The 25,936-nt window shown below is 43.2% G+C and overlaps 1 protein-coding gene across 3 annotated transcripts in view; it reads right to left on the reverse strand.

The window, feature by feature from the left end:
• Positions 1–13,556: 13,556 nt before the first annotated feature.
• The window catches only part of COQ8B (coenzyme Q8B), a 68,636-nt gene continuing 56,256 nt past the window's right edge, over positions 13,557–25,936 (reverse strand). For all 3 annotated transcript variants that reach the window (XM_030219268.1, XM_030219267.1, XM_030219266.1), the window contains one exon: positions 13,557–16,266. In XM_030219268.1, coding sequence (XP_030075128.1) covers positions 15,961–16,266 — 306 coding nt within the window. In that variant the 3' untranslated portion in view covers positions 13,557–15,960. The remainder of the gene's footprint in view (positions 16,267–25,936) is intronic.

Consider the following 25,936-nt stretch of genomic DNA (forward strand, 5'->3'; position numbering starts at 1 on the left):
GTGCAGGCTTCAGTGGCTGCAGGCCAATTGAGAGCTAAGGGAAGTACAAGGTCCTCCAACACATATATGGCAGGGGCGTAGCTACAAGTGGGCCTAGGCCCACCCATTTTTGCCTAAGGTCTGGGTCCATCCGTCCGGGATCGTTGCCTCTTTCTGCTCCTCCCTGCTGCTGCCACAGTGCCTACAGCTTTCATTTTTGGTGGGCCATGGCTGGCAGTGATTCACACAAGCATTTCCCTCTGGCACGTCTGGCCCTCACAGAAACGAAGTTGCAGAGAGGGAGAGAAGCTGGATAGGGTCAGAAAGGAGAGAGAAGCTGGACAGTGAAATATAGGGACACCAGGGGCGTAGCCAGACTTCGAGGGGAGGGGGTCCAGAGCCCGAGAGGGGACACATTTTAGCGAACCCCCCCTTCCCACCGCCACCAACTTTCACCCCCCTCCCGCAATCCTCTCAACCCCCCTTCCCGCCGCCAGCCGAAGTCCTCTCCTCGGCTGCGTGGCATTGCTGACTCCCCCGCCGCAACCCTCTCGATCCCCCCTTCCCACTGCCAACCCTCTCCCGCTGCATACCTTTGCTGGTGGGGGGCGCCAACCCCCGAAGTCCTCTCCATGCCATGCGGCATTGCTTGCTGAATGATCTGATCAAGTTTCTTTCGTGCATCTGACGTCCTGCACGTACAATATGCAGGACATCAGACACACACACAGAAACTTAATCTGATCATTCAGCAAGCAACGCTGCACGGCCGAGAACTTCAGCTGGCGGGGGTTGGGGGTCCCCCGCCAGCAAATGTATGCAGCGGCGGCAGGGGAGGGTTGGCGGTGGAAAGGGGGGGGGTCGAGAGGGTCGCAGCAGGGGGTCCAGGCCCCCGTGGCTCCATAGTAGCTACACCCCTGAGGGACACAGAGAAAGGGAGATACAGAACATGGAAGAAGACAGAGGCACAGAGATGGAAAGTAGACAGAGTAGAAATATAAAATGGACAGGAGTCCTTGCTAAGTGAGTTACGAGAAGCCAGCAGGAAGTAGAAAGCAGAGCCTGGGACCAATATGATCGAAAAATAAAATGACCAGACAACAAAAAGTAGAAAAAAATAATTTTATTTTTCTAGTTTGTGATTAGAATGTCAGATTTGAAATGTACATCCTGCCAGAGGTGGTGTTAGATATGGCTGGGAAATTTGGGAGGGAACCCAAAGCTTACTAACAGGCTGACCCTCCTTCAGCTTCTGGCTGACCTGGGGTTCTCTCTGGCTAGGGCACCAAGGGCAGTTGCCCTAGTTGTACCCCCTTAACACCATCTCTTGCTTGTGCTATCATAATATTTTGCACAGTGTAGGAGAAAATGCAACTTTTTTTATTTCTCTAGGCTGTGCTACATGCAAGGTCTGGCCTCTTCGTATTTCAATTTAATTTGTTTAAGGCTTGTGGTCACTTATTCTGTATTTGGCATTTATGTTCTGTGTGTGACCAAAATATTCTTTTAGCATGAATTTTTCTATGTAGTGTCCTGTAGTAATTTGGCTTGTTCAGTTTTATTGATAGAAATATTGATATTTTAGGGCCCCACTGTAATATTTAGGGCATATTTGAGGGAAGCATATGTGTGTTGGCAGACTGTGGCTCAGTGGAGGCTGAAGAGTGTACCCTCTTGCATTGGCCCTAGCTCTCAATGTGGCCTGCAGCCACTGAGGCCAGCACTGCTACTCCCATTGAAGTTATTGGGGTAGGGGCATAAGACATAAGCATTGCCACACTGGGATAGACCAAAGGTCCATCTAGCCCAGAACCCTGTCTCCGACAGTGGCCAATCCAGGTCACAATCACCCGACAAGATCCACGGAGCAAAGCATTTTGTACTGCTTGTCCCAGGAATAGTGGATTTTTCTCTACGTTCCTTTAATAACATTCTATGGCCTTTTCCTTCAGGAAGCCGTCCAAGCCTTTCTTAAACTCTGCTAAGCTAACCGCCTTAACCACATGCTCCAGCAACGAATTCCAGAGTCAAATTACGCGCTGAGTAAAGAAAAAATTTTCTCTTGTTTTAAACTTACTGCACTCCAGCTACTTCGCATGCCCCCTTGTCCTAGTATTATTGGAAAGCGTAAACAGACGCTCCATATCTATCTTTTCCACTCCACTCATTATTTTATATACCTCTATCATATCACCCCTCAGCCGCCTTTTCTCCAAAGCTGAAGAGCCGCAGCCGCTTTAGCCTTTCCTCGTAGGAAAGTCGTCCCATCCCCTTAATCATGGGCATGAGTGCATCAGATGACAGGTGTTTCTCTAGTGCCCACCCATCCAACTTGTTGGCCCACCCAAAAATTGCCTTCTGGCTACGTCACTGACATATGGTATTGAATATTATCACACTAACTGGGGATACCTAAAGCTAAACTGAAGCATGTGTATCACAAACTTTGCCCAAATATGTTCCAGAACACTTATTTACTATATAGAGTTCTTTATTTGTTGCAATCGCAACTTAAACAAACACAAAAAACAGTATCATCACTCAAACCTCATTCATACCAGATTTTGTTAAGCTGTCTAGCTGATGGAACCTAAGTACTAAGCAACCAGACAACTATAGCACAAAGATTCGCAGCGGATATTTATTTTGTTCTACCACAAAGAGAAGATAATCTCTTTGTAGTAGACCAAAATAACATTCAGCAGTATTATACGAGATTTCACTGAAAAACTTCCTGATTTGCATGAAGCTGTTGTGTTTAGTAAATCTGTACTGATTACATATAATTTTGGACATGGATAAATCATTCAACTCTGTTTTTCTACAATTGACTTTTTAGTTGGATCATCAGCTTCTGGATAACGATAATCTTGGACTTTACTGTTAAGACTGTTTAACTGGCCATTGTGTTGGATGTGGTGAAGGGAAGGTGTGACTGATATGAATGAGGTTTGAGTGATATGTTTTGTGTTTATATTTAAGTAGCGATTGCAACAGATAAAGAACTTTATGTAGTAAATGAGTGCTCTGGAGCATAGTTGATCGAAGTATATGGTATTGAAGACAAATACATCCCGCATCCAGAGAACCTCCTGGCCCTCCACCAACAATGGATGCAGAGCAGAGCAAGGACATTTCCCCATAAAACTTACCATACAAAGAAATTTTGGTTTCTAGTGTAATCTCAATAGACATACTGTAAAGTAATTTTTAAAAATCTATAAACAAAAAGTCACTAACTTCCAAAACAAGGATCCTACCTATGAAAAGGTAGTGCCCTAATATTACAGTGGGGCCCTAGAATATCGATACATCTATTGAGAAAACTGAACAAGCCAAATGACTTTAGAATGCTACATCATGGTGACAAAATACCTTGGTCACACACACAGCACACAAATGCCAAATACAGACTAAGGGACCACAAACTCTACAAATATAAATTCAACTGAAACCCCAAGAAGCCAGATCTTGCATGTAGTGTACTACTAGTACAACATTAGAGAAACAAGAAAAAAAGGCATTTCCTCCTGTGCAAAATATAAAGATAGCACATGCCAGGGATAGTGTTAGAGGGGTGCAACTAGGGCAACTGTGCTTGGCAATCTGGCCAGAGAGAGCCCCAAGCCTGCCAGAAGCTGAAGAAGGTGCAGCCTGGTAATGGGCTTTGGGGTCCTCTCCCAGATTTCTGCCCTGAGCCCCAGCCATGTCTGACACCAGCTCTAGCAAGATGTACATGCCAAATCTGACATATTCCAATCACAAAATAGAAACTAAAAATAAGTTTTTGTACCTTTTAGCAGTAGTAGTAGACAGTGTTAATCTTCATTTGGAAGATGAACCGACTCATTAGTTCCATTGGCAAGGTTATTTCATTTTTTGGCGAATGACATTCGCTTTATCGTTTTTATAAAGGAAGATCAACAAGAAGCAATTGCTAGTTTTAATCAAAAACTGGCAGTATTGGGGAAATAGCTGAACATGAGTTGATATTAAATATGGAAAAATCAGTACCAATGTGGATTTCTCACAAGTCCAATCCTCTAAATTTTAAGCCATTTTTTCAGGGTGAGGAGTTTCTTATTGTGCATGATCTTGTAACACCAGGTTTTTAATTTGTAATGATCAAATGAAATTTTCAGGTTAGTAAAGTTGTTAAAGCTTGTTATTTTCACCTTAGGTTGATATGCAAATTACAGCCAAGTTTGACGAAAGCAAATTTTTTGAAGGTCATACATGCACTGGTGACCAGCAGATTGGACTACTGTAATTGCGTTTTTTCATAGACTGACCCAGGTCAATTTAAATATATTATAATTAGCCCAAAATACTGCAGCCCATTCAATTATGGATGTGAAGACATCTACTATAATAAAACTCACCCTCAACGTTCTGAGGACACTGACGTCAGTGAAGCCAAGCCACTGACTTCAGTTCCTTCAAGTTCGAAGGTTCGTGGTGGTGAAGCCACCGGGCCCCGCCCTCGCGTCAAACGTCATGACATCGAGGGCGGAGCAAACGTTGAGGGTGAGTTTTATTACTGTACCTGTGCTCCGCCCTCGCGTCAAAATGCGATGACGTTGAGGGCGGCCCAGGAAAATCGCCACCCACACAGAGCTAGTGGCGGCGCACGAACCAGCTACAACCGCGACGAGCCACGGGGCGGCCCAGGAAAATCGCCACTGTTCTCCGTATGTGAGTTCCCCCCCCCCCCCCCAAAAAAAAGCTAGCGCCCGTTTCATTGCTCTGAGAAACGGGCCTTCTTTCCTAGTTTAACCATATAACACCAGTTTTGGCCAATCTGATTACTAGTATCTGCAAGGCTTGATTTTAAAATTTTGGGTTTAGTATTTAAAGCCTTTAGATTTAAGGCACCTGAAGATCTTGCTATTCTCATGAATAGGTATGTTCCTTCAAGGCAGTTACAATCTTCACAAAGAACTATTTTGAAACTTCTTTCTTTAGCTTTAGTTAGGCTAACCACTACTATGAAGTGGGCCTTTTGTCATTTTGGCCCTACCTTGTGGAACCAGTTACCTGAAGAAATAAGGAACATTTGAAGTTACTTGCAGTTTCATAAGGCATTGAAAACCATGTTTTAAATATCCACTTTCTGCCATTTGTCATGATAAAAGATTATTTTGTCAGTTAATTTATAATTATTCTGGACTATTTTGTTATTGGTTTTATTGCTAATCTGTACTGGAAAGGTATAATTATGCTATTATTGTGAAATGTAGTATTGTAAACCACTCTGGTGCCTTATGGCGTAATGCGGTACATCAAATAATTAAATCAAATCAAAAATGTACAGGCTTTTCATAACTTTCTGGAAGGAATAAATCCGAGAATAATGAATATGTGCTGTTCCTATATGGGGAACCCTTGGGAGTTATCATCTTGTTTTTTTGATTTGCAAGAGGAGGGCTATGGTTAATCTCAGTGTGAAGGAGGAATCAGGGAGACCAATGTACTCATATTTATTTATTCATGACATTTAAACCCCACATTAGCCCGAACTAGTCTCAAGTTCAATGTGGCTTCCAAACGAACAATAAAGTGAATAAAACATAATAGTGTACAGAATATAACAAATTATAAGTTCAAGAAGCAAATTAATACATGTGCAGTATCTAGACTACAGGAAGAACAGAATCACACCTAAAATAGGTGTTAGAACGTCTCCGTAAACCGAAAGATAAATTGGTTAAATTCTTATTTAAAGATTGGAATAAAGTGGTACTGGATATGATGGCTAAAGTTAAACCTCTTAATTTGATGAAGATCCTTCCATCGGGGAACTTTTAAGAGTGGTAAAATGAGTTTATCTTGTTGGGCAGACTGGATAGACTGTTCAGGTCTATATCTGTCATCATTTACTATGTTAACGAATTTTGTTAGTTCTCCAGGAGGGACTTCACATATTGAGGCCCATGTGAATTCTTTTTTTTTTTTTTTAACAAAAAGAGGTGTGAAATTACAAAATAGTATAAATAGAACACCTACTGGACCAGATGTTCCAGTTAAAGAAAAATCAGAGCTAGACACTGAAGGATGCCCAGCACCTCTTGCCTCCAAGTCCTACTCTCTCTCTTCCCTGTACCCCCAGGTCCATTCTCTCTCTCTTCCCTCTTTCCCAACCCCCCCCCCCCCCCCCCCCGGATTAACACCTCCTTCCTTTCATCCTCTTCACTACAGGTCCATTATCTCTCCCTCCACTTCCCTCCATCCTTCTCTCCCTCAATTGCCATCTTTCCCTATTTCCCCCCCCCCCCCAATGCACAGTCCAGCATTTCTCCTCTCCCCTTTTGGCCCTGCCTACAGCTCTCTCTCTCACCCCTCCCCCACTGTCACAACCCCCCAAGGTTCTCAATTCCCTCCATCCCATCTATCCCTGGTTCTCTCTCAATTCCCTCCCACCCACCCACCCACCCACCTACTTCTCTCTCCATTCTCAATTCCCCCTCGCCATCTGTTCTCGCTCAATGCCCTCCCTCCCTCCCTTGCCTGCACACACAGTCATCGTGTTGCCAGAGAATGTGGTAAAAGCTGTTAGCTTAGTGGGGTTTAAAAAAAGGTTAGGATGGCTTCCTAAAGGAAAAGTCCATAGACCATTATTAAAATAGACTTGGGGAAAATCCACTGCTTATTTCTAGGATAAGCAGCATAAAATGTATTGCATTGTTTTAGGATCTTGCCAGGTACTTGTGATCTGGATTGGCCACTGTTGGAAACAGGACGCTGGACCCATGCAGTCTACTGCAATGGAATCTATGCCAGATGTAAAGAACAACTATTAAAGAAACTGCAAACAGCACAAAACACAGCAGCAAGACTAATATTTGGTATAAACAGATTTGAAAGCACAAGACCACTGCTCCAAAAACTATACTGGCTACCCATCAAAGTACGTCTATCCTTCAAAATCTGCTCCATGGCCTTTAGAATAATTTTTGCCCTTGCACCAGAGTATATGACAAACCTAATAGAACTACCTACACACAATGCAATCAAAGACGCTTTCCTAGATGTCAAGGCCTAAAATACAAATCTTCATACTCAACCAGCTTCACATATGCATGCCTCAAGATAGGGAATACAATACCAAAAGTCTTAAAATGCATGATTGACTACGTAACTTTCCGAAAAACCCCTAAAAGCCCACTTCTTCAGAAAATCTTTCTTCAATGATCCCGCAAAGTCAAACCATCACCAAATGAAACACTACAAACAGAAAATGAACTTGAAACCTGTCACATCAAAACTTTAATGTAACATGTCAGTCTGAAGCAAACTGTAAACCACATTGAACCAACAACTTGATTGGAAAATGTGGGGTACAAATGCAGAAATAAAAATTATTCCATTTACAAAAAAGGCTTTCAAAACCTGGTTATTTCAAGAAGCTTTTTAAAAAAAAATTAGATCTGCAATATACTACTACTTGACATTTCTAAAGCGCTACTAGGGTTACGCAGCGCTGTACAATTTAACATAGAAGGCCAGTCCCTGGCTCAAGGAGCTTACAATCTATTAGGAAGTATTTTACTTATATATTTCTTTTGTTTTGTATTATAAGTGGCTTGCTGTACTGTTAATTTTGTTTTATATTATATTGTAAGTCACCTTGAACATTTTTTTAAAATGGGAAGGCAGCAAATAAATATACAGGCCCTTTATCTATAAGGTTTGCATCCACATAATGCAGGCATCACTACTCATTTAGCCACTGTGATTCAAATCAAGTAGGACTTGGTGACAGGCCACAAGGCCAGCCCCATTCCACATCATCCAGTTTCCAAAACCTATCCAGCACCTTTAGATATGGCTACTAAAAAAAAGAGATGGGCAAGTTCCAACATATCATGAACCTATCATACTCAATGTCTTCATGCATGACTTCAAGGCCCACATTGTTCAATACTCATCCATTAACAGTCATAAAATTGGTTGTAGAAGCAAGATGCAATGTATTCATGATCAAAAGGAACACCAAAGTCAGCCTTTAGACTGCTACCACTACAATCCTACTGCTTTGCCCTTATTAGGTTTTACTTTCAGTAGGCACTGTTACTTCAATACATGTATGCTGATGGGAATGTGCAACTTCCTGATCGTTATTTCAAATATTCAGCTCTTTCTGGCACTGGAATGTCTGCCAACAAGCCAGGGGAAGATGAAGTGCATTATGTCAACAACTTGCTTTTGTTGGTCCCGCACATTGGACACACCTGCCAGAGATTGCTATTGTACATAAGTATTGCCATACTGGGACAAACTGAAGATCCATCAAGCCCAGCATCCTGTTTCCAACAGAGGCCAATCCAGGTCACAAGTACCTGGCAAGAACCCAAAAAAGTACAATACATTTTATGCTGCTTATCCTAGAAATAAGCAGTGGATTTTCCCCAAGTCCATTTTAATAATGGCTTATGGACTTTTCCTTTAGAAAGTCATCCAAACCTTTTTTCAAACCCTGCTGATCTAACTGCTTTTAACTACATTCTCTGGCAAAGAATTCCAGAGTTTAATTACACATTGAGTGAAGAAATATTTTCTCAGATTCATTTTAAATTTATTACGTTGTAGCTTCATTGCGTGTCCCCTAGTCCTAGTATTTTTGGAAAGAGTAAACAAGCAATTCACATCTACCCGTTCCACTCCACTCATTATTTTATAGACCTCTATCATATCTCCCCTCAGCTGTCTTTTCTCCAAGATGACGAACCCTAGCGGCTTTATCCATTCCTTATAGGGAAGTTGTCCCATCCTCTATCATTTTCGTCACCCTTCTCTGTACCTTTTCTACTTCCATTATACCTTTTTTGAGATGTGGTGACCAGAATTGGTGCGGTCACACCATGGAGCGATACAAAGGCATTATAATATCCTCATGTTTGTTTTCCATTCCTTTCCTAATAATACCTAACATTCTATTTGCTTCCTTAGTCACTGCCGCACACTTGAGCAGAGGGTTTCAACATATCAACAATGATGCCTAGATCCTTTTCCTGGTCGGTGACTCCTAATGTGGAGCCTTGCATTATGTAGCTATAGTTCAGATTCCTCTTTCCCACATGCATCACTCTGCACTTGCTCACATTAATCATCATCTGTCATTTAGACGCCCAGTCTCGAACGGTCCTCTTGTAATGTTTCACAATCCTCTTGCGATTTAACAACTTAGAATAACTTTGTGTCATCAGCAAATTTAATTACCTCACTTGTTACTCCCATCTCTAGATCATTTATAAATGTTAAAAAGCAGCAGTGCCAGCACAGACCCCTGGGGAACCCCACTATCTACCCTTCTCCATTGAGAATACTGACCATTTAACCCTACTCTCTGTTTTCTATCTTTTAACCAGTTTTTAATCCACAATAGGACACTACCTCCTATCCCATGACTCTCCAATTTCCTCTGGAGTCTTTCATGAGCATTTTTTTGTCCAGTAACAAAGCTATTTGTCCATCACGGGTCATATCCTTCTTGGGAATAGAGATTGAATTGAAAAAATGGTAACCACACTCTCCCAGTACAAGCTAAAGGTTGATGTAGCAATAGCATCCAAAAAGAACACATTATGGAAGATTCATCTCCTCATAGGATTTCTTAATGTTGTCTATCAAATAATGCACATAGCTAAGATCTTCCTGTACAGCAGTCAACTACTGGCATCTATCAAAGCCATCATTGCATAAGGGTCACTCTACTAGTCAGGCAGGACTGAGTTTATGACAGGCATTCTTTTGAGAAATTCAACATGGTTGCCAGTGGTTAGAGTACCAGTTTTGACAGCGAGAGGTGGCTGGTTTAAATCCCACTGCTGCTCCTTGTGATCTTGGGCAAGACACTTAACCCTCCATTGCCTCGGGTACAAACTTAGATTGTGAGCCTACTACCAAAAAGGTGTGAGCAAAATCCAAATAATAAATAAATGTGTCAGGGCCAGTGTGTAGCAAGGACCTTAACTTACTCAAGGATGCTGCAGGAACCATCAATTTTAAAATCCATTACAAGTTATCTTGCTCGATCTATTCCTGAGAGGTGATATTTTGGTCACATAATGCTGCAGTTATTAGTCAGTAGGCCATCAGCAAAAATCACAAGGTAGCTACACTGAACAGAATCTTTGATGTTGCATTGCCTGCATGGAAATGTGAAACCCGTCCATGAGAAGAGTCATATAGCAGTCTCTTGTACCAGTTACCTGGACAGTATACAAATACAAGCAGGACTACAAATGCAGTAAGGCCTCCCTATTATCAAAGGCTGAAAGTTGGACTCTGATGTTGACAGCTGAGTACTTAAACTATGGTTATGAGCATCAATTTCTGTGTTATTGGCAGATTTCAGTAAGGTTGTGGGTTGGGGCAATCTAGTTTTGGGGTCAAACCACTTTTCAAAGCTGGGGCATGTGGTATCACCAGACAACCTGATAAACCCATGAGAGATTAGTTTCTTCAACTTCTTTGGCAAGTTTTTGGCTACAGGGGAAGGGGATGGGCTTTTGCTGCCCTGGGTCTGTGATCAAGCACCTATTGTAAGACAAGCCTTCGGCTCAGGATGTAATAGAGGTTTGTGTGGTTGCCCTTTTACAGCCACATGCACATTGGCACTCTGCAGCCTTAAAAGTGGGCAAACTAGTAGCTACAGCAGTGAAAGATTTTGACTTTCTACCTGCCATGCTAGTTCTCCTTGGTTTGCAAAACTTGATATCCATTCCAATTGCTTTTCTTGCCAGGCACTGACTTGGGCCAAAGCCTGGCCCACTAGCTGATCAGAACTTGATGTGCATTCCCAAGGGAATTCTGTATAGGTCACCCAAAGTTGGGTGTTCAATTTTGCATCCGGATCGAAGTAATTTGCTTACTTGGTGTTAACAAGCACTTAATTGGTCATTAGGAATTACATACCGATCTGCCCTACACGCTATAATATACACTCCCTCATTTTCATAGCGTCCAACTCCAAAAGGTGCAGGTGCAGGGCCCATGGCCATGGCCATGGCCATGGCAAGGGAATGGGTGATCAGGGGCATTCCTATAATTTAGACAGTGTTACTGAATAATCTTCATTTGTATATCTGCCATTTGTCAGGCACAGGCATAAATGCTCACACCTACAGTTAGGTACAAAATACATGCTAAGTTATTATTCTAGAAAGGCCGTTCTATGCAGAACAGCTTTTACAGAATACTAATTTAGCACAATCATCCTGGCACTTAACTCTGGGCCATCTAAACAGAATTTCCCCCCACCCGGCTGCTTACTTCTTCATGTCGTCTCTTTACATAGCTTCCAGCCGACTGATTTTTCTATTCTTCTCTACCTCTGTCAAATTCATTCCTATGGTCTGATGTAGTTTCAATAAGTCTATGCTGAGTTTACTTTGGTGGTCATGACCGTTAAACCATAAGAGCCAAATGGCACATCCAGTATGCCCATCCACAGCAATCACTATCTCCTCCTTTCCCTAAGGGATTCCCCCCCTCCCCCACATGCTTGTCCCACTGTGTCTGAATTTAAGAAAACATGGGACAGGAACGCTGGATCTCTTAGGGAAAGGAGGAGACAGTGATTACTGTGACTGGGCAGACTGGATGGGCCATTTGGTTCTTATCTGCCGTTATGTTTCTATTTAAAATATATGACTTTCACATCTTTATGTTCCATTCTGTGTCTTATTTCCTCCTAACCTTTATAGACAAGTTGTAACTTCAACCCTTTTGTGTCATGTCCCACCTTCTTGTCATCACTGTTGTAAACCATGTTTATGTTTATTATGAAAGGCAATACAGAAATTCTGGTTAAAAATAAACTTACAATGATGGCCCAGGACTCCGTGATCTAAGACTCGGGATGGATATGGTCATGAATAACCATCTAGCAGTATAAGACCAACAAATTTGCCAAAGATCAGCTTATAAAGTTATTAAGAGGTCCTTACACTTGCTAACTGTCCAGCATCCGTGCTTTGCAACCTGAAGGGAATTAATGCTACAATTATATCACACATATTTCCATCATAACACAATAACTTGAAAGCAATGTGTTCGCAAAAAATGGAATAACCACAGAGCCTTACACAGATCTTTTTCATGTTTCAGTGTTAAATTTGTAATTATTGCTCACCAACTTTATAAACATAACTGCAAATCATATATAAATCTCAGTGATGCAATAGGTTTTCAAAAAAATATTGATAAAGTGACAAACTTCTCTTCATGGAATCCCAACACAGACTGCATTTCGCAATAGCTGCCTCAGGAATCCTCAAGTAGGTGGATTCAAACCCTTGTGCCACTTCCGGCACTAGGGAGCAAGCTATGTTCACTAGTTTGCTTGATTCTCTATCATGGTTGTGCCCCTAGCTATCTGTTTCTGCTTATTTATCAGTTAGAAACTCAAGTCCTGAACATTGGGAATTTTTAATTCTGTATTATCCCAACCCCAGGAAGACTGTAAGATACTTTTTTTCGGCTGCAAATCAATGGAATGAGCTTCCACGCGCAATTAGACATCAGGCAAATGATGGTAAATTTCAAAAACTGCTGAAGATTTATTTGTTTAGAAAGTATTTGGTCTTCAGATGATCTGATTTGATTTTTATAGCAAATCTTTTGTAATGTACCTGAGAATACCCAGTTTCTTATCTTGTAAGCCACACTGAACTCAGGAAGCATGTGTGGAATACAAATGTCATAATGTAATGTAACACCACCAAACACCATTTGGATCTCATCAGTGGACAAGTTCAAATTCACTAGATGACTAAGAGTGGCATTCAATGGCATCATCTTCTTTTTCTCAAATATCTGTTAGTGTCACAGCACGCTGCAACATCATAAAAAGAAGCATAACATAGTAAATGACAGTAGATAAAGACCTCAACAGTCCATCCAGTCTGCCCAACAGTCACACTAATTATCAATTCATGATTAAACCAACAATGAATGTGATATCAAAATCTTGATCATTGTCTTTCTATGTGATTACTGAGGCATAGACCATAGAAGTCCGCCCAGCCTTGTCCTTATGTTCCAACTGTTGGAGTTGCTATCAAAGCCTGTTCCAGAACGTGCTTTAAGGTCAGAACGGGTAAAGGCAGAGTGTTGAGGCTTTATAAAGCACTGCTGTAAAGAGGTATAACTCTTATCACAGAGAAATGGGAGACTATATTAGCACAATATTATAAGCCTAGACAATGGGGCAAAATATTTAAATATCTGTTTAAGATACATGAGGCGACCCCTTTGATAAAAAATGGCTAAAAAGTTTTATCAGTAGTATTATACCCTTGAATACTTATTGAAACTGTCTGGTAGGGGGCCAGCATAGGGATTTAGGCACTTTTTGTATTTTGGTTTTTTTTTTTTTTTACATATTTGGTGGTCCTGTCTTGTGGTGGAGACATTACACGTCAAATAAATGCTTTTTTTTTTGCCTTTGTACCAGCCTTTGAGGGCAGATTGTTGTCTATTACACTTAAAAATGACAGGGGTCACTAAGGAAATACACACACACATATATATATATATATATATATATATATATATATATATATATACAGCAGCCAGGATCACCTTGGCTAAGTTTTGGAAACAAGCAAGGATTCTATCAATGGAAAGCATTTTTAAAAAAAATACATTATTACTGTTTATGTCGCAACTGACAGCCTGGAAGTAAGGAAGAATCATTCAATACCATAAAACATGGAACATATATAGAACTGGCGAGAACATATATTGCAGGAGCCATTGGTTTAACTATGATCCTATAGACAGGACTTTGGCACATGATTAAAGATCAACTTTATTTTTGGGGGGAGGGGAGAGAGGGTTTGTTAATGTGGTAGTATGGAATGGAATGAGTATGTTATGCATATTTGTTTGATTTATAAAAACAATTTAAAAAATATATATATATTTAAAAAAATACGTAGGCTCTTAGTTTCAACCTGATAAACCAGTGACACAAATTCCTTCAAGTCCTTTGTCAAGTTTTGGGCTACAGCAGAAGGGATAATTCACTGGCAGAGGAGGAGAGAAAGCCCAAGGAGAGCCAAGGCATGCCAACTTGGCTGCATGAGAGACACTGGTCTTAGATCAGAAGCAGTGAGTGCCAGAAAAGACTTGGCTTAGCACAACATGGCAGGTCACCCTCAGATCTAGTTATCACCTAACTTGCATTGATAGGGCAGGTGACATGGCGGAGAGTTAGAGTAGGTTGTTTGTTACTTATTATGGAAGCCACTTAGAATTCTTGGATGAGTGGCATACAGAAAATTTAAAGCAAGAAAGCTGCAGTCATTACTTTACCACAAGATAAAAAGGCAATTCTATAACTGGGCGTACACAGTTATGTACGAAAAGTGGCACTTGTGTGGGTAAATGCACTTTGTGTTATTCTATAACATAATGTGTAAATGCTGTATTGCGTAAGTGCAAGGGGGCATACACCTGGGTGGAGCATGGAAGGGGCATGAGTGTGTCTCCAAATTACATGCTCAACTTATAGAATATTATAAGTTATGCATAACAAACGGCACATTTAGGCATGTCCTTTTACACCTGCTATTGACCTAGCATAAATGATTGCACCTTAATTTAGGTGCGTTAATGCGGGTTTACAATGCTACTCTGACAAGAGAATTGGGCACCCAGATGCCATTTTAGAATAGTGGCTCCACAAACTGCACTGGGACACCCTGTTCCAGAATTGCCCTTTAAGTGTCTCAAGTATGGGCTTGCAAAATGTTGACTTACCCAGATTTTAAAGGACATGCCAGGATGGATGGCCCCGTCTGCACCAAAGGTGATATGTTATTATCTAATGTGAGTGGTTCTACTACCAGGCTGTGGTGGGTTTCAGTACTGTATACATTATGTTTCTAATAGCCGGTAACATTTTGGTGTTCATTGCTTTAATTAGAAGTTAGATATCTGTTTTAATATCCACATGAACAGACAGTTTGGAAAATTAAATCTGAAAAGCCATTCAGAAAGGGAAATGAGGATGCAGGGGTACAGGGAAAAGGACTATTTTATCTCTTATGTTCGTATCGCAGAAGGGACAAAAAGTTGAAAATCAAAGCAGAAACACTGGTTTTGATCCACATCCTTGCCCTCTGCAGATGTGCCCATGCTCAGCCGAGCTTGAGAGAGAGATGGAACTCTTCTCTCCACGCCTCACCTTGGGCCCCAGCTGGTGCACAGCTTAGAGAAGCTAGGCTCCCTCACGCAAGCAAGGATGAGTACTCCCAGGCTATGACCTCACTCAAGCAATCACGAGTACAGTGCTCAGCAGAGCAAAACCAGGATAGGTTGAACACTTGCCATGAAATGGCTAAGAACAAGCAACCTTGTGCTTGGTTAGGCATCACAGTGCAATCATACATCAACAGCCTTGATAATGTAGAGTTGATACTAAATCATAAGGACAAACGCTTTCAATGTTAGAAGCAGCCATCTTTCTCTCAAAGGCCAAACACACATCTTCCACTAGCATAAGGGTCCAATGTGCACCCACAGGGGCAGCAGGATTCAGCTGTATCAGAACAGTCTGTGAAGTAAGACTACTTTCTTGCTAGAGTGCCCCCTTGAGGGCTGCAGGGAACACACAGCAATGGCAGAAAAGTATACACAATATTCATGGATAAATTCTCTCTTCCATAATAAATTAAAAGCAGCCCAATACGGAAGAAACAGGATGCTATGTAAAAACTGCAGAACCTCTGTAAAAATTGGGAGCTGGTTATTCTTTCAAGTGATCTCTTCCAAAACATGTGTACAAATTGGACCACTGTGTACCACCTTTTCAAAACTCTCAGCACCTATACTCAGCTCCTGCAGCGAGAACCTGGATTATGAAACTCAGGACAGGTTACTCTCTAGATGGCACAGCCATCACCTGAAAGGGATATAAATAATAGATAAGCAACATCAATAGGTACATCCTCTGGAGCAGCAACACCACCATTATGTTGTTGCAACATCAGCCAAAGAAGGCCTCTCCTGCTCCCAGTACTTCCCATACAGGTCTTGGAATATCTGCTGGCAAGGGATGATGGCTCTGAGCTTGGTGCAAATGAGGAAAGAGCCAGCCATTTTACGATGCAATGAATAGGACTCCTCTGGGGGCGGGACAAGCCGATGCTTCAGCATGACTGGCACCAGGTTGTGGATGCGCCGTATCGTGTTTTGTGCCCCAAAATCAAAGGGCTCAGCCGAGGCAAAGGGCTCACCCAGGATCATCACTGCATCTACATGTGCCTCCTCAAGAACCTGGCAAAGAAGCACATTAGTGTGAATATGGCAAACAAACACTAAAGTTTAATCCTTAAACCAGTTGTATATTTTTTTGGAATAAAAAATGAGTGCATGTTTAAAGTCTGGTTTGAAATAAATTAATTACTTTCCTAATACTGTGCTTCAGCTTTGCATGCAGTATGGATAAAAGTCATACCTGCTAATTTTATTTCCTTTAGTCTCTCCAGACTAGTCCGGATGTATGAATTATGCAATCCTCCCAGCAGAGCAGACTAAGATGACATTACTTCTCAGAAACCTATAAGCACCCTGTGTAGTCCTCAGCCAGTCATACCCAGGCCCAACAGTGTACTTAATAGAGGAACATAGCTGGGAAGAAGGCTATTTCTTTTTTTTTTTTCCAAGCATGAGAGAAAGAAAACTCACATCTACCTAACTCTCCTATCCAGCATCTTCTGTCACTAGGCAAAAATAAGCCATGTTCCAAACTAACACTACAGACAATGCTTTAGGGTGGATTCTGGACCGGTCTGGAGGGACTAAAGAAAGAAAATTTGTAACAAAGACCTAATTCATTGTTCCTTAAAATCCCTCCAGACCAGTCCAGATGTATGGGAAGTACCAAAGCAGTTACCATTATGGGCAAGTTCACAGGAACCCTGCAGTAAAAACTCCCATCATATAACTCTTAAAACTTCTCCTCACTTCTGGAGGTTGCTGAAAGGGAGCAGTGATTCATACATGCTACTTACACCAGCCCCAGAGCTTTCCCTCTGACGCACTCCCACATACGCAGAAACATGAAATTACATCAGAGGGAAGGCTCTGGGTCAGGTGCAAACTGGATGTATGAATTACTGCTCCATGCTAGAGATCTCCAGACGTGAAGAGACATCTTAAAAGGTACACTGGGTGGGGGGGAGGGGGAGAGATTGATGCCATAGGCAGGTTGAGGGACAAGGGAGAGAAGATGGACCGCAAGTAACATAGTAGGATGACAGCAGATAAAGACCACATGGTCTGCCCAACAAGATAAACTCATAGCATAAGGTATGATGCGATACTACATTGTACACCTAATATTGATCTGTCCTTGCTATTTCAGGGCATAGACTGTAGAAGTCTGCTCAGCACTGTCCATGTTCTCCAACTTCTGAAGTTGTCATTGAAGCCCCACTCCAGCCCATCCAAATCTGTCCAGCTATGATCAGGGCACAGACTGTAGAAGTCTGCCCAGCACTGGCTTTGCTTCCCAATTACTGGTATTGCCAGTGAAGAGAAAATTTTGTATCCACCCACTTGAGGCTCAGGCCCAACCAAAATTAGTAGTCTGGCAATGCCATTGCTCCACACCATGGTTTCTGGGGCCAATCTGGTGCCACCATGACCAAACGACTGACATGACTCAATCCTCTGGATAATCCGAGCCACCAGTGGAGTAGGCTGCTGTATGGCCCCAGAGCATCAATTCCCTCTGATACTGGCTCTCTCTGGTGACTGAAGAAAATGGGAATCTTTGCATTAGCCACTGATGCCATTAAATCCCTCAGTGGTCAGCCCCAAGTTCGCACAATGCTGTTGAATGCCTGTTGCCCTAGATTCCACTTTCCTGGGTCCAAAGTATTTCTGCTCAGAAAATCCGCCTGAATGTTGTCCACCTTGGTCATGTGTGTTGCTGACAGATCTAACAAGTGGCTCTCCACCCATGTGGCCTTCATTGCCACCTAGCGATCTTCATGCACTCCTGACGATTCACATACGTCACCACCATCGCATTGTTGGACAGGTCTCGCACTGCCTCAATAACCATCAAGGCATTAAAGGACTGCAATGCTGCTGTGATCTCCAACCAACTGGCTGACCACTGAGTCTCCTCTAGAGTCCTCCAGTCCTGTGCTACCTGCCCCATTGAATGGGCTTCTCACGACTGTCCACTCTGGAGACTATACATGTCTCCTGATGGGATGATGAATCCACCACTGCAGACCACTTCTTGTGCACCCCCTGGAGAGGATAAAGGGGATGGGACGACTTCCCTATGAGGAAAGACTAAAGCGGCTAGGGCTCTTCAGCTTGGAGAAAAGACAGCTGAGGGGAGATATGATAGAGGTCTATAAAATAATCAGTGGAGTGGAACGGGTAGACGTGAATCAATGTTTACTCTTTCCAAAAATACTAGAGCTAGGGGGCATTCAATGACGCAACAAAATAGTAAATTTAAAACGTATCAAAGAAAATATTTCTTCAAGCAACATGTAATTAAACTCCGGAATTCGTTGCTAGAGAATGTGGTAAAAACAGTTAGCTTAGTGGTAAAAAAAGGTTTGGATAGCTTCCTAAAAGAAAAGTCCATAAGCCATCATTAAGATGGACTTGGGGAAAATCAACTGCTTTTTTCTAGGATAAGTAGCATAAAATGTATTGTACTGCTTTGGAATCTTGCCAGGTACTTGTAACCTGGATTGGCCACTGCTGGAAACAGGATACTGGGCTTGATGGACCTTCAGTCTGTCCCAGTATGGCAATACGTATGTCCTTATGCTCTTATAAGGTCTGAGGTGCTGTCACTAGACCAAAGAGGAGAGCACAAAACTGAAAATGCTGCCCCAGGACTGTGAAGTGAACAAATCTCTGATGTCCCTGATGGAAGTTACGCCTCTGTGAGGACCAAGTAAGAAACTCTCCTTTCCTCACCTCCATGGTGACAGACCAACATTTCCATGCAGAACCTGGGCACTTACAGCCTTGTTTACTCTTTTGAGGTCTAGAATCGGCCAGAAGCTGTCCTTCTTGGGAACCACACAGTATATATTTTTATTTATTTCTGCATTTGTACCCCACATTTTCCAATCAGGTTGTCGGTTCAATGTGGCTTACAGTTTAATATGATTTGACGTACCATTTTCGTTAGGCGTGTCATTGATTCCATTTCTGTTAGTGATTGGGTTTCGTGGTGTGTTGTACTGTTGATTAGTTAGTCTATGTGGGATTTTCGAAGAAAGATTGTTTGAAGAAGTGGGCTTTCAGGTATTTTTGAAAAGTTATGTAGTTGGTCGTGCATTTTAGGATATTAGGTATTGTTCCAAATTATGGGACAAATGTATGTGAATCTGGTTGAGTATACAGATTTATTTGTTGCATTTGTATCCCACATTTTCCCACATTTTTGCAGGTTCAATGTGGCTTACATAATACCGTGAGGCGTTCATCAACACCGGTAAAGAAACAAATACATTCAGGTGTTGTGGTCGAATAAAGTACGTGTGCAGACACATTAAAGGAATCATAAAGAGGAGCAGAAGGGTTAGTTTATAATCATTAGTTGCTTGGTTTCGTTGTGTCACAGGGTTTAGATATTTAAGTTGGGTTAGTGGGGTAAGCCTTTTTGAACATATTGGTTTTTAGTAATTTTTGGAAGTTTAGGTAGTTATAAGTTGTTTTCAAGGCTTTTGGTAGTGCATTCCACAGTTGTGTGCTTATATAGGAGAAGCTGGATGCATATGTTGATTTGTATTTGAGTCCTTTGCAGTTTGGGTAGTGGAGGTTTAGGTATGCTCGTGTTGATCCGATTGTATTTCTGGTTGGTAGGTCTATGAGGTCAGTCATGTATTCCAGGGCTTCGCCGCAGATAATTCTGTGAACCAGAGTGTAGTTTTTCTCTGAGAGGTTTGGCACTTTCGAATCGTGTTTTTCCAAATATGAGCCTGGCTGCCTTGTTTTGAGCGGTTTGAAGTTTATTTTTTAATGAGTTGTATGTTAGGCTTTGGACTCTGGAAAAGTGTAGGGTGAGGTAGGTTCTTGCGCCTTTGATTACGTTGCGCATAGGTAGATCTATTAGGTTTGTCATGTATTCCGGTGCAAGGCCAAAAATAATCCTGTGAGCCAGTGTACAAATCTTGAAGGATATACGTGCATTGATAGGGTAGTCAGTGACGTTTGAGAAGCAGTGGTCTTGCACTTTCAAAGCGGTCTATTCTGAATATTAGTTGAGCAGCTGTGTTTTGTGCAGTTTCTTCAGTAGTTGTTCCCTACATCTGGCATAAATTCCGTTGCAGTAGTCTGCATGAAAACAGTAACAGAATTCAAAAATGCGTGGGATAAACATAAAGAAATCCTGTTCAGAAGGAATGGCTCCTCAGAAGCTTGGCGGAGATTGGGTGGCGGGGCTACTGTTGGGCAGACTTCTACGGTCTGTGCCTGAAAATGGCAGATACAAATCAAAGTCAGGAACATACATAAAGTAGAACATATGAGTTTACCTTGTTGGGCAGACTGGATGGACCGTACAGGTCTTTCTCTGCCGTCATCTACTATGTTACTATGTTACATCAGTGGTGGGATAGGGGCAGGGAGATAAGGAGGGAGTTCTCCCAGTTGTAGAGTGGCTTGAGTTTGGGATCCTTTGGGGTTGTGGTGGGCTCTGCAACAAAGCCTGCATATTCTATCAAACTGGTGGAGGCTACTGGAGTAGGTTTTATTCTTTCTGCTGTCTGTTTGCTGGCCATCACAATCACAATCCTGATGCACAGTGGATAACCCTTCCCAAGGTTGTGTCTGTACTCCGGCTTCCTCCCTCTTTGAATGCAGAAGTCTACAAAGCCTTCTGCAGGTCAATGCTTGTCCACCGTGTGGCCGCTCCTGCGCTGGTCGCACTCCACCACGTGGTGTTGGGCACAGGGAGAGAGACTCCTTCAGGGGAGCAGGTGTGTGGATAAAAACCGTGCATCGCAGGCACCAGGTGAGCATCTGTTGATCTCCTGCGGTGTCCAATATCCACTCTCCTCCGGTTCCCTAGTACCGGGCGCACTCTGCCACTCAACGCTGGTTATCGAGAGGGGACATCCTCTGGGATCTCACTCTGCATGCTCCGAACACTCTGGCGACAAGCTGCCCTGGTAGCGACTCTGCCTTCCAGGTCTCAGAAGTCCATGGACACTGTTCTGCAATGCTCCGATGCATCCGATATAGAGAACCTTCTAGATCTGTGCTCCTCCTGTGGGACCGGGACCACCACCTGCAAATGTAGCAACCTCTATAATGTGTTTCCAACTGACCTCCTCCCCCAAGGCATGGGCAAACTCTAGAGCATATCTATTGCATATGACCTTGAGGACCCACTGGTACATAGTAATCTGGGTCCACCGCTGATAAAAGCCTTTATTTTGTCATCTACTGCTACCAGAGGATGGATCTCAATACCTTCATTGAGATGCTCTGGACTGACCAGGTGCAACCACACTGTTGGCCTTGAAAGGTTTGGGTCTTCTGAAAAAAAATGGCCATGTTGGCCACCACCGACTTGATCAGGATTATAACAGTGGACATCATAAAACCTGCCTCAACTTTGAGTCGCCTCATTTCATGCCTTTCAGCTCGTCCTTGGCAACCACGGAACCTTGGTTTCTCCTTGACCAGCTTATCCAAAATCATCCCCAAATAACACGATTCCCTTAAAGGGGCATCTACTCAACTTGATTTAAACTGAACATCAACTGACCTAAAGCAACAAGACTCTGAAAGCCACCATTACAAGTGCCACATTCTTAGCCGAGGTTCTCAGCAAGTCAGAGAGGGCATCCACCAAAAAGGATGACCTCAACTCAATGTTGGCCAGTTCCTGATCTATAGGGACCTGACTGGACACTGGTTTATCTAAGATTTCCACCAAGCAACATGATCCACATTGCAGCCTGCATGGCCAAGGCCGAAATATCAAAACTCTGCTTGAGAAGGAGTTCAATCGACAATCCTGGGGATCCTTTAAGGCTGCCTCTCACCAACTGGGATGGTTGTCTTCCTAGTAACTGCCACTACCACCACATCCACTTTGAGGGCCTTAGTCCCTATCCATCCTTCTCTGAGATTAAAAAAAAAAAAAAAAGCTGAAAGAAACTCTGAAAGGCACATCTGGCACATTCTATTCTGCTTTCATGCTATCTCAGAGATTCTGATGCATGGGGAATAACCTTGTTAGCTTTCAGATGCCTTACAAGACTGCGAGTCCACCTTCCGCATTTCCTCCTCCTTGGGCATCTCCTCAGAAAAACTGAGAACTGAGGAGACTTGCGAAATAATCTCTTGCAGCTCATCTCTGTGGAAGATGCGGACGATTGATGGATCTTCTCCCGGAGGCAGGTCATCCATCCAGATATTCTCTCATTGACCCCTGTACAGCTGTTGCTGTTCTTTATCCTGCAGGCCCAAGTCATTCTCAGACAGGGCAGAAACCTCATCCTCTGGGCAGGGCAGTCCTCAACCCAATCCATTCTGGGCCTCTTGGCTGCACACAGGACATTCTGGAGTGACCCAGGACATGCTAACTCCTGGCCTTCTTCAAGCACAAGACGAAAATCGAGAACTCCTGATGCTTCCCCTACACTAGCAACACCTAATACCTCCAAGGAAGGTCCTACTGGCTCCAGATGCAGCAGCTGCTCCGCAGCCCGTGGCTTTGCCGTGCTTAATATGGGCTGGAAACTCATCAGCGGTACAAAATCGTGGGAGCCATCATCCACTGCATTGGCTATCCTCATCATGTCACACGACTTACAGGCTGCACCAGAGCTCTGCAACCCTCAGCAGCTTGCAGCTGTGTGGAGACTGAAAAAGGAACTCATGGTCACCTCCCCCCAATGGTGGGAGAAGGGAAGCAGAGACACTACATGGCCCTCTCACATACAACCTGGGAATATGGAAGGGCAAATGCTGAGGAGGACAGCAAGGGGAAGAGGGACCTAGTCACCCGAATTTAACACTCCCGGGACTCCTGAGGACTTCTGCCTCATTGGCCTGAGACACAACACAAGGGAAAGGAGGTGGCTTTCTATTTTCAGTGGTAATTAAAAACCCAGAGAACACACCACAGGGACCTCCAAGCTCTCTGAGCGCCAGACTAACCCAGACAATAGAGTCTTTACCATATCTACCATCTGCTGAAGACAAGAAAATACTGGCTAGCTGAGAACTGCAAAGGAGAAATTAGAACTTACCTGATAATTTTCTATCAGTCCTTCCCATTATTCCAGGACTTGTGAGAATAGTTATGTCCATCAACCAGCAGGTGGAAATGGTGAAAATAGAAAAACACAGAACTGAACTGAGACACATACCTGTAGCCAGAACCACCGAGCTCTTCAGTATTTAAGTAGACAAGCAATATGGGAAAACTCGAGAACAAAAACACAACCACCTTAAACAAATGTGCAAATGGAAACTGTAATCGATAAGAGGAAACTTGTGACGCACTCATTCCTCTGAAAAACTTGCAGAGAGCGTAAGATATGAGAACACCCCTAAAGGGTGGTAGCCGTCACTAACCACATCTCTTCGCACTGCCTAAAACTAAGAACCACAGGTGGGCTCCTGTAATAGTAGGAAGGACAAATGGAAAAATAATTAATCAGGCAATTCTTAATTTTTCCTTCTACTGTGTCGTGTCCCACTATTCTAGGACTGGTGAGATGTTCAAAAGCAATCACTAAAGAGGGTGGAGGCTCTAGGCACTACTGCCTATAGAACCGAAGCTCTATAAATGGCCTCTGAGTGAGCCACGTAATACAACAAAGAGGGAGCAAAGTAAAGACACAAGTCCAAATAGCAAAATAACAGTACCAGGAGCCTTCATTCACATGATAATGCTTGACAAAAGTATGCAGCGATGACTATGTCGCCACCATATAAATATCCACTGGGGATATCAATGAGACTTCTGCTCAAGAGGTGGCCATGTGCCGCACAGAATGAGCTTGTAAAGTGGAAGGGGGTTGCTTCCCCATAAGCAGGTAAGTCAATGCAACCATTTCCTTTAGCTATCTAGCAATCATAGACTTAGACGCCATTAGGCCCCATTTCTGTCTGGAGGTCACAAATTATTTTCTTAGATTGGACAGACTTTTCATCCTTTTAAACAGAAATCTGCAGAGGACCCTATGCATGGAATAATATTGAGCCTCCCCATGCAGGTCTCCCCTTTTTTGTTGGCATACACCATCGCCGTTGTATTAACTGAGAAAACTGTGACCGGGGTTCCCCTAGAAATGGAGAAAAGGTAGTAAATGCTTTCCGAACTGCCCAAAGTTCCAAAGCAGTTGATAGGCCACCGAGCCGCCTCCTCCTCCGACCAGGTGCTCTGTGCAAGATGAACTTATAATGGGCCTCCAGCCTGAGAGGATGGTGTTTGTGGTCACTACTTCCCAGCGTGCTCTTGGAAAAGGAACACCGATGGTCAAATTCTGCACAGACAACCACCACTGCATAGTCTGCCAGGCTGATCATATCCAAGGAAGACGAAGGCTATAGTTCTGGGAGATTGGCAACCAGTGGCTGAGCAGTGACTCCTGCAGTGGATGCATATGCACAGATGCCCAGGGTATTACCTTCAGTGCCACTGTCATGGAGTCCAGCACCTGAACACAGTCCCAGGCCCTGGGCTTGCTTTGCTGGAGGAGAAGGTGAATTGCTGAACCAGCTTCTAGCGCCTGCACTCCATTAGGAAGATCCTCTCTCTTTTCAAGTTGAAGAGTACCCCTAGATACTCCAGGGACTGCATCGGACATAGCCTGGTCTTCTCAAAGTTGATCACCCAACCCAACAACTGAAGAAACTGAATAACCTGGGATGTTGAGGCCTCACTGTCTGGAAAGAGGAAGCACGAATGAGCGAGTTGTCCAGTTAAGAGTGAACTCCGATTCCTTGGAAGTGATGGCCGAGCACTGCAAAGTACAGAAAATTCTGATGTGGAATATAGAAATATGCCTCTTTTAGGTCCAGGGTGGTCCATATTGACGGCGGCCAGGCCTGTATTGCCTGCTGTCCCAATCCTACTACAGGAGGCACCTGAAGATGAGCAAGCAGAGGACTTTGGTGTATCATCAGGCAAGCGTTGAGGCTTAGTCTCATCAAGTTTCTTAACCAGGTTACCGAGATCCTCACCAAAGAACCACTTGCCCCTAAAAGGCAACTTCATTTTCGTGACTCAGAAGCTGCATTCGCTGCTCAATTTCTCAACCACAGTTGTCTATGAACCATAATTGTGACAGACATGCCCAGGACCTTAGTGCGGAGCATGTTGTAAACAGCATCCACCAAATAGGCTAAAGCAGCCTCCAACTGGGCAGAATGGAGTCCTCCTTGTGTCCTGGACTTCTGATGCTACTTCAGGCAGGCTCTCACCTCAAAAGAGCTGCAATTGGTTGCCTGGAGACTAAGGAAGGCCACCTCAAAAACATGCTTCAACACATTTTCCAAATTCCGATTCTGCAGATCCTTCAGTGAAATTCCCCCTCCACAGGCAGGGTAGTCTTCTTACTCACCACCGTATTGAATGTGAAAGAGTGCCATGAGCTAATTCTTGGAGGTCTAATCGAGACCTTTTGGGAGCAGGAGAGTCTGTAGGCAAAGAAACTGAAGGGCTGTGCTGAGATTCCAGCTGCCCCTACTTAAATAAATATGCCCAATGCAAGAGCAGGATAAATTCAGGAGAAAACAGAGCCTGAGGCAGCAAGATCCCAGGCATACCTCGAGTGGGAAGATCAGGAGCTTGCTCTCCACTGCCTGCCTGTCTTGTCAACATGGCTGACATATCCCCATGGGCTGCTGAGGAGAACTGCAGACCGGCATAACAGGGGAACCCAAAGGTAGCGGCAAGCTTGTCTGTTGCACACAGTTCCCCAAAACACCTTTGCTG

This window comes from Microcaecilia unicolor, chromosome 11 (genome assembly GCF_901765095.1).
Source record: "Microcaecilia unicolor chromosome 11, aMicUni1.1, whole genome shotgun sequence".
In the NCBI taxonomy this organism is placed as follows: Eukaryota; Metazoa; Chordata; class Amphibia; order Gymnophiona; family Siphonopidae; genus Microcaecilia; species Microcaecilia unicolor.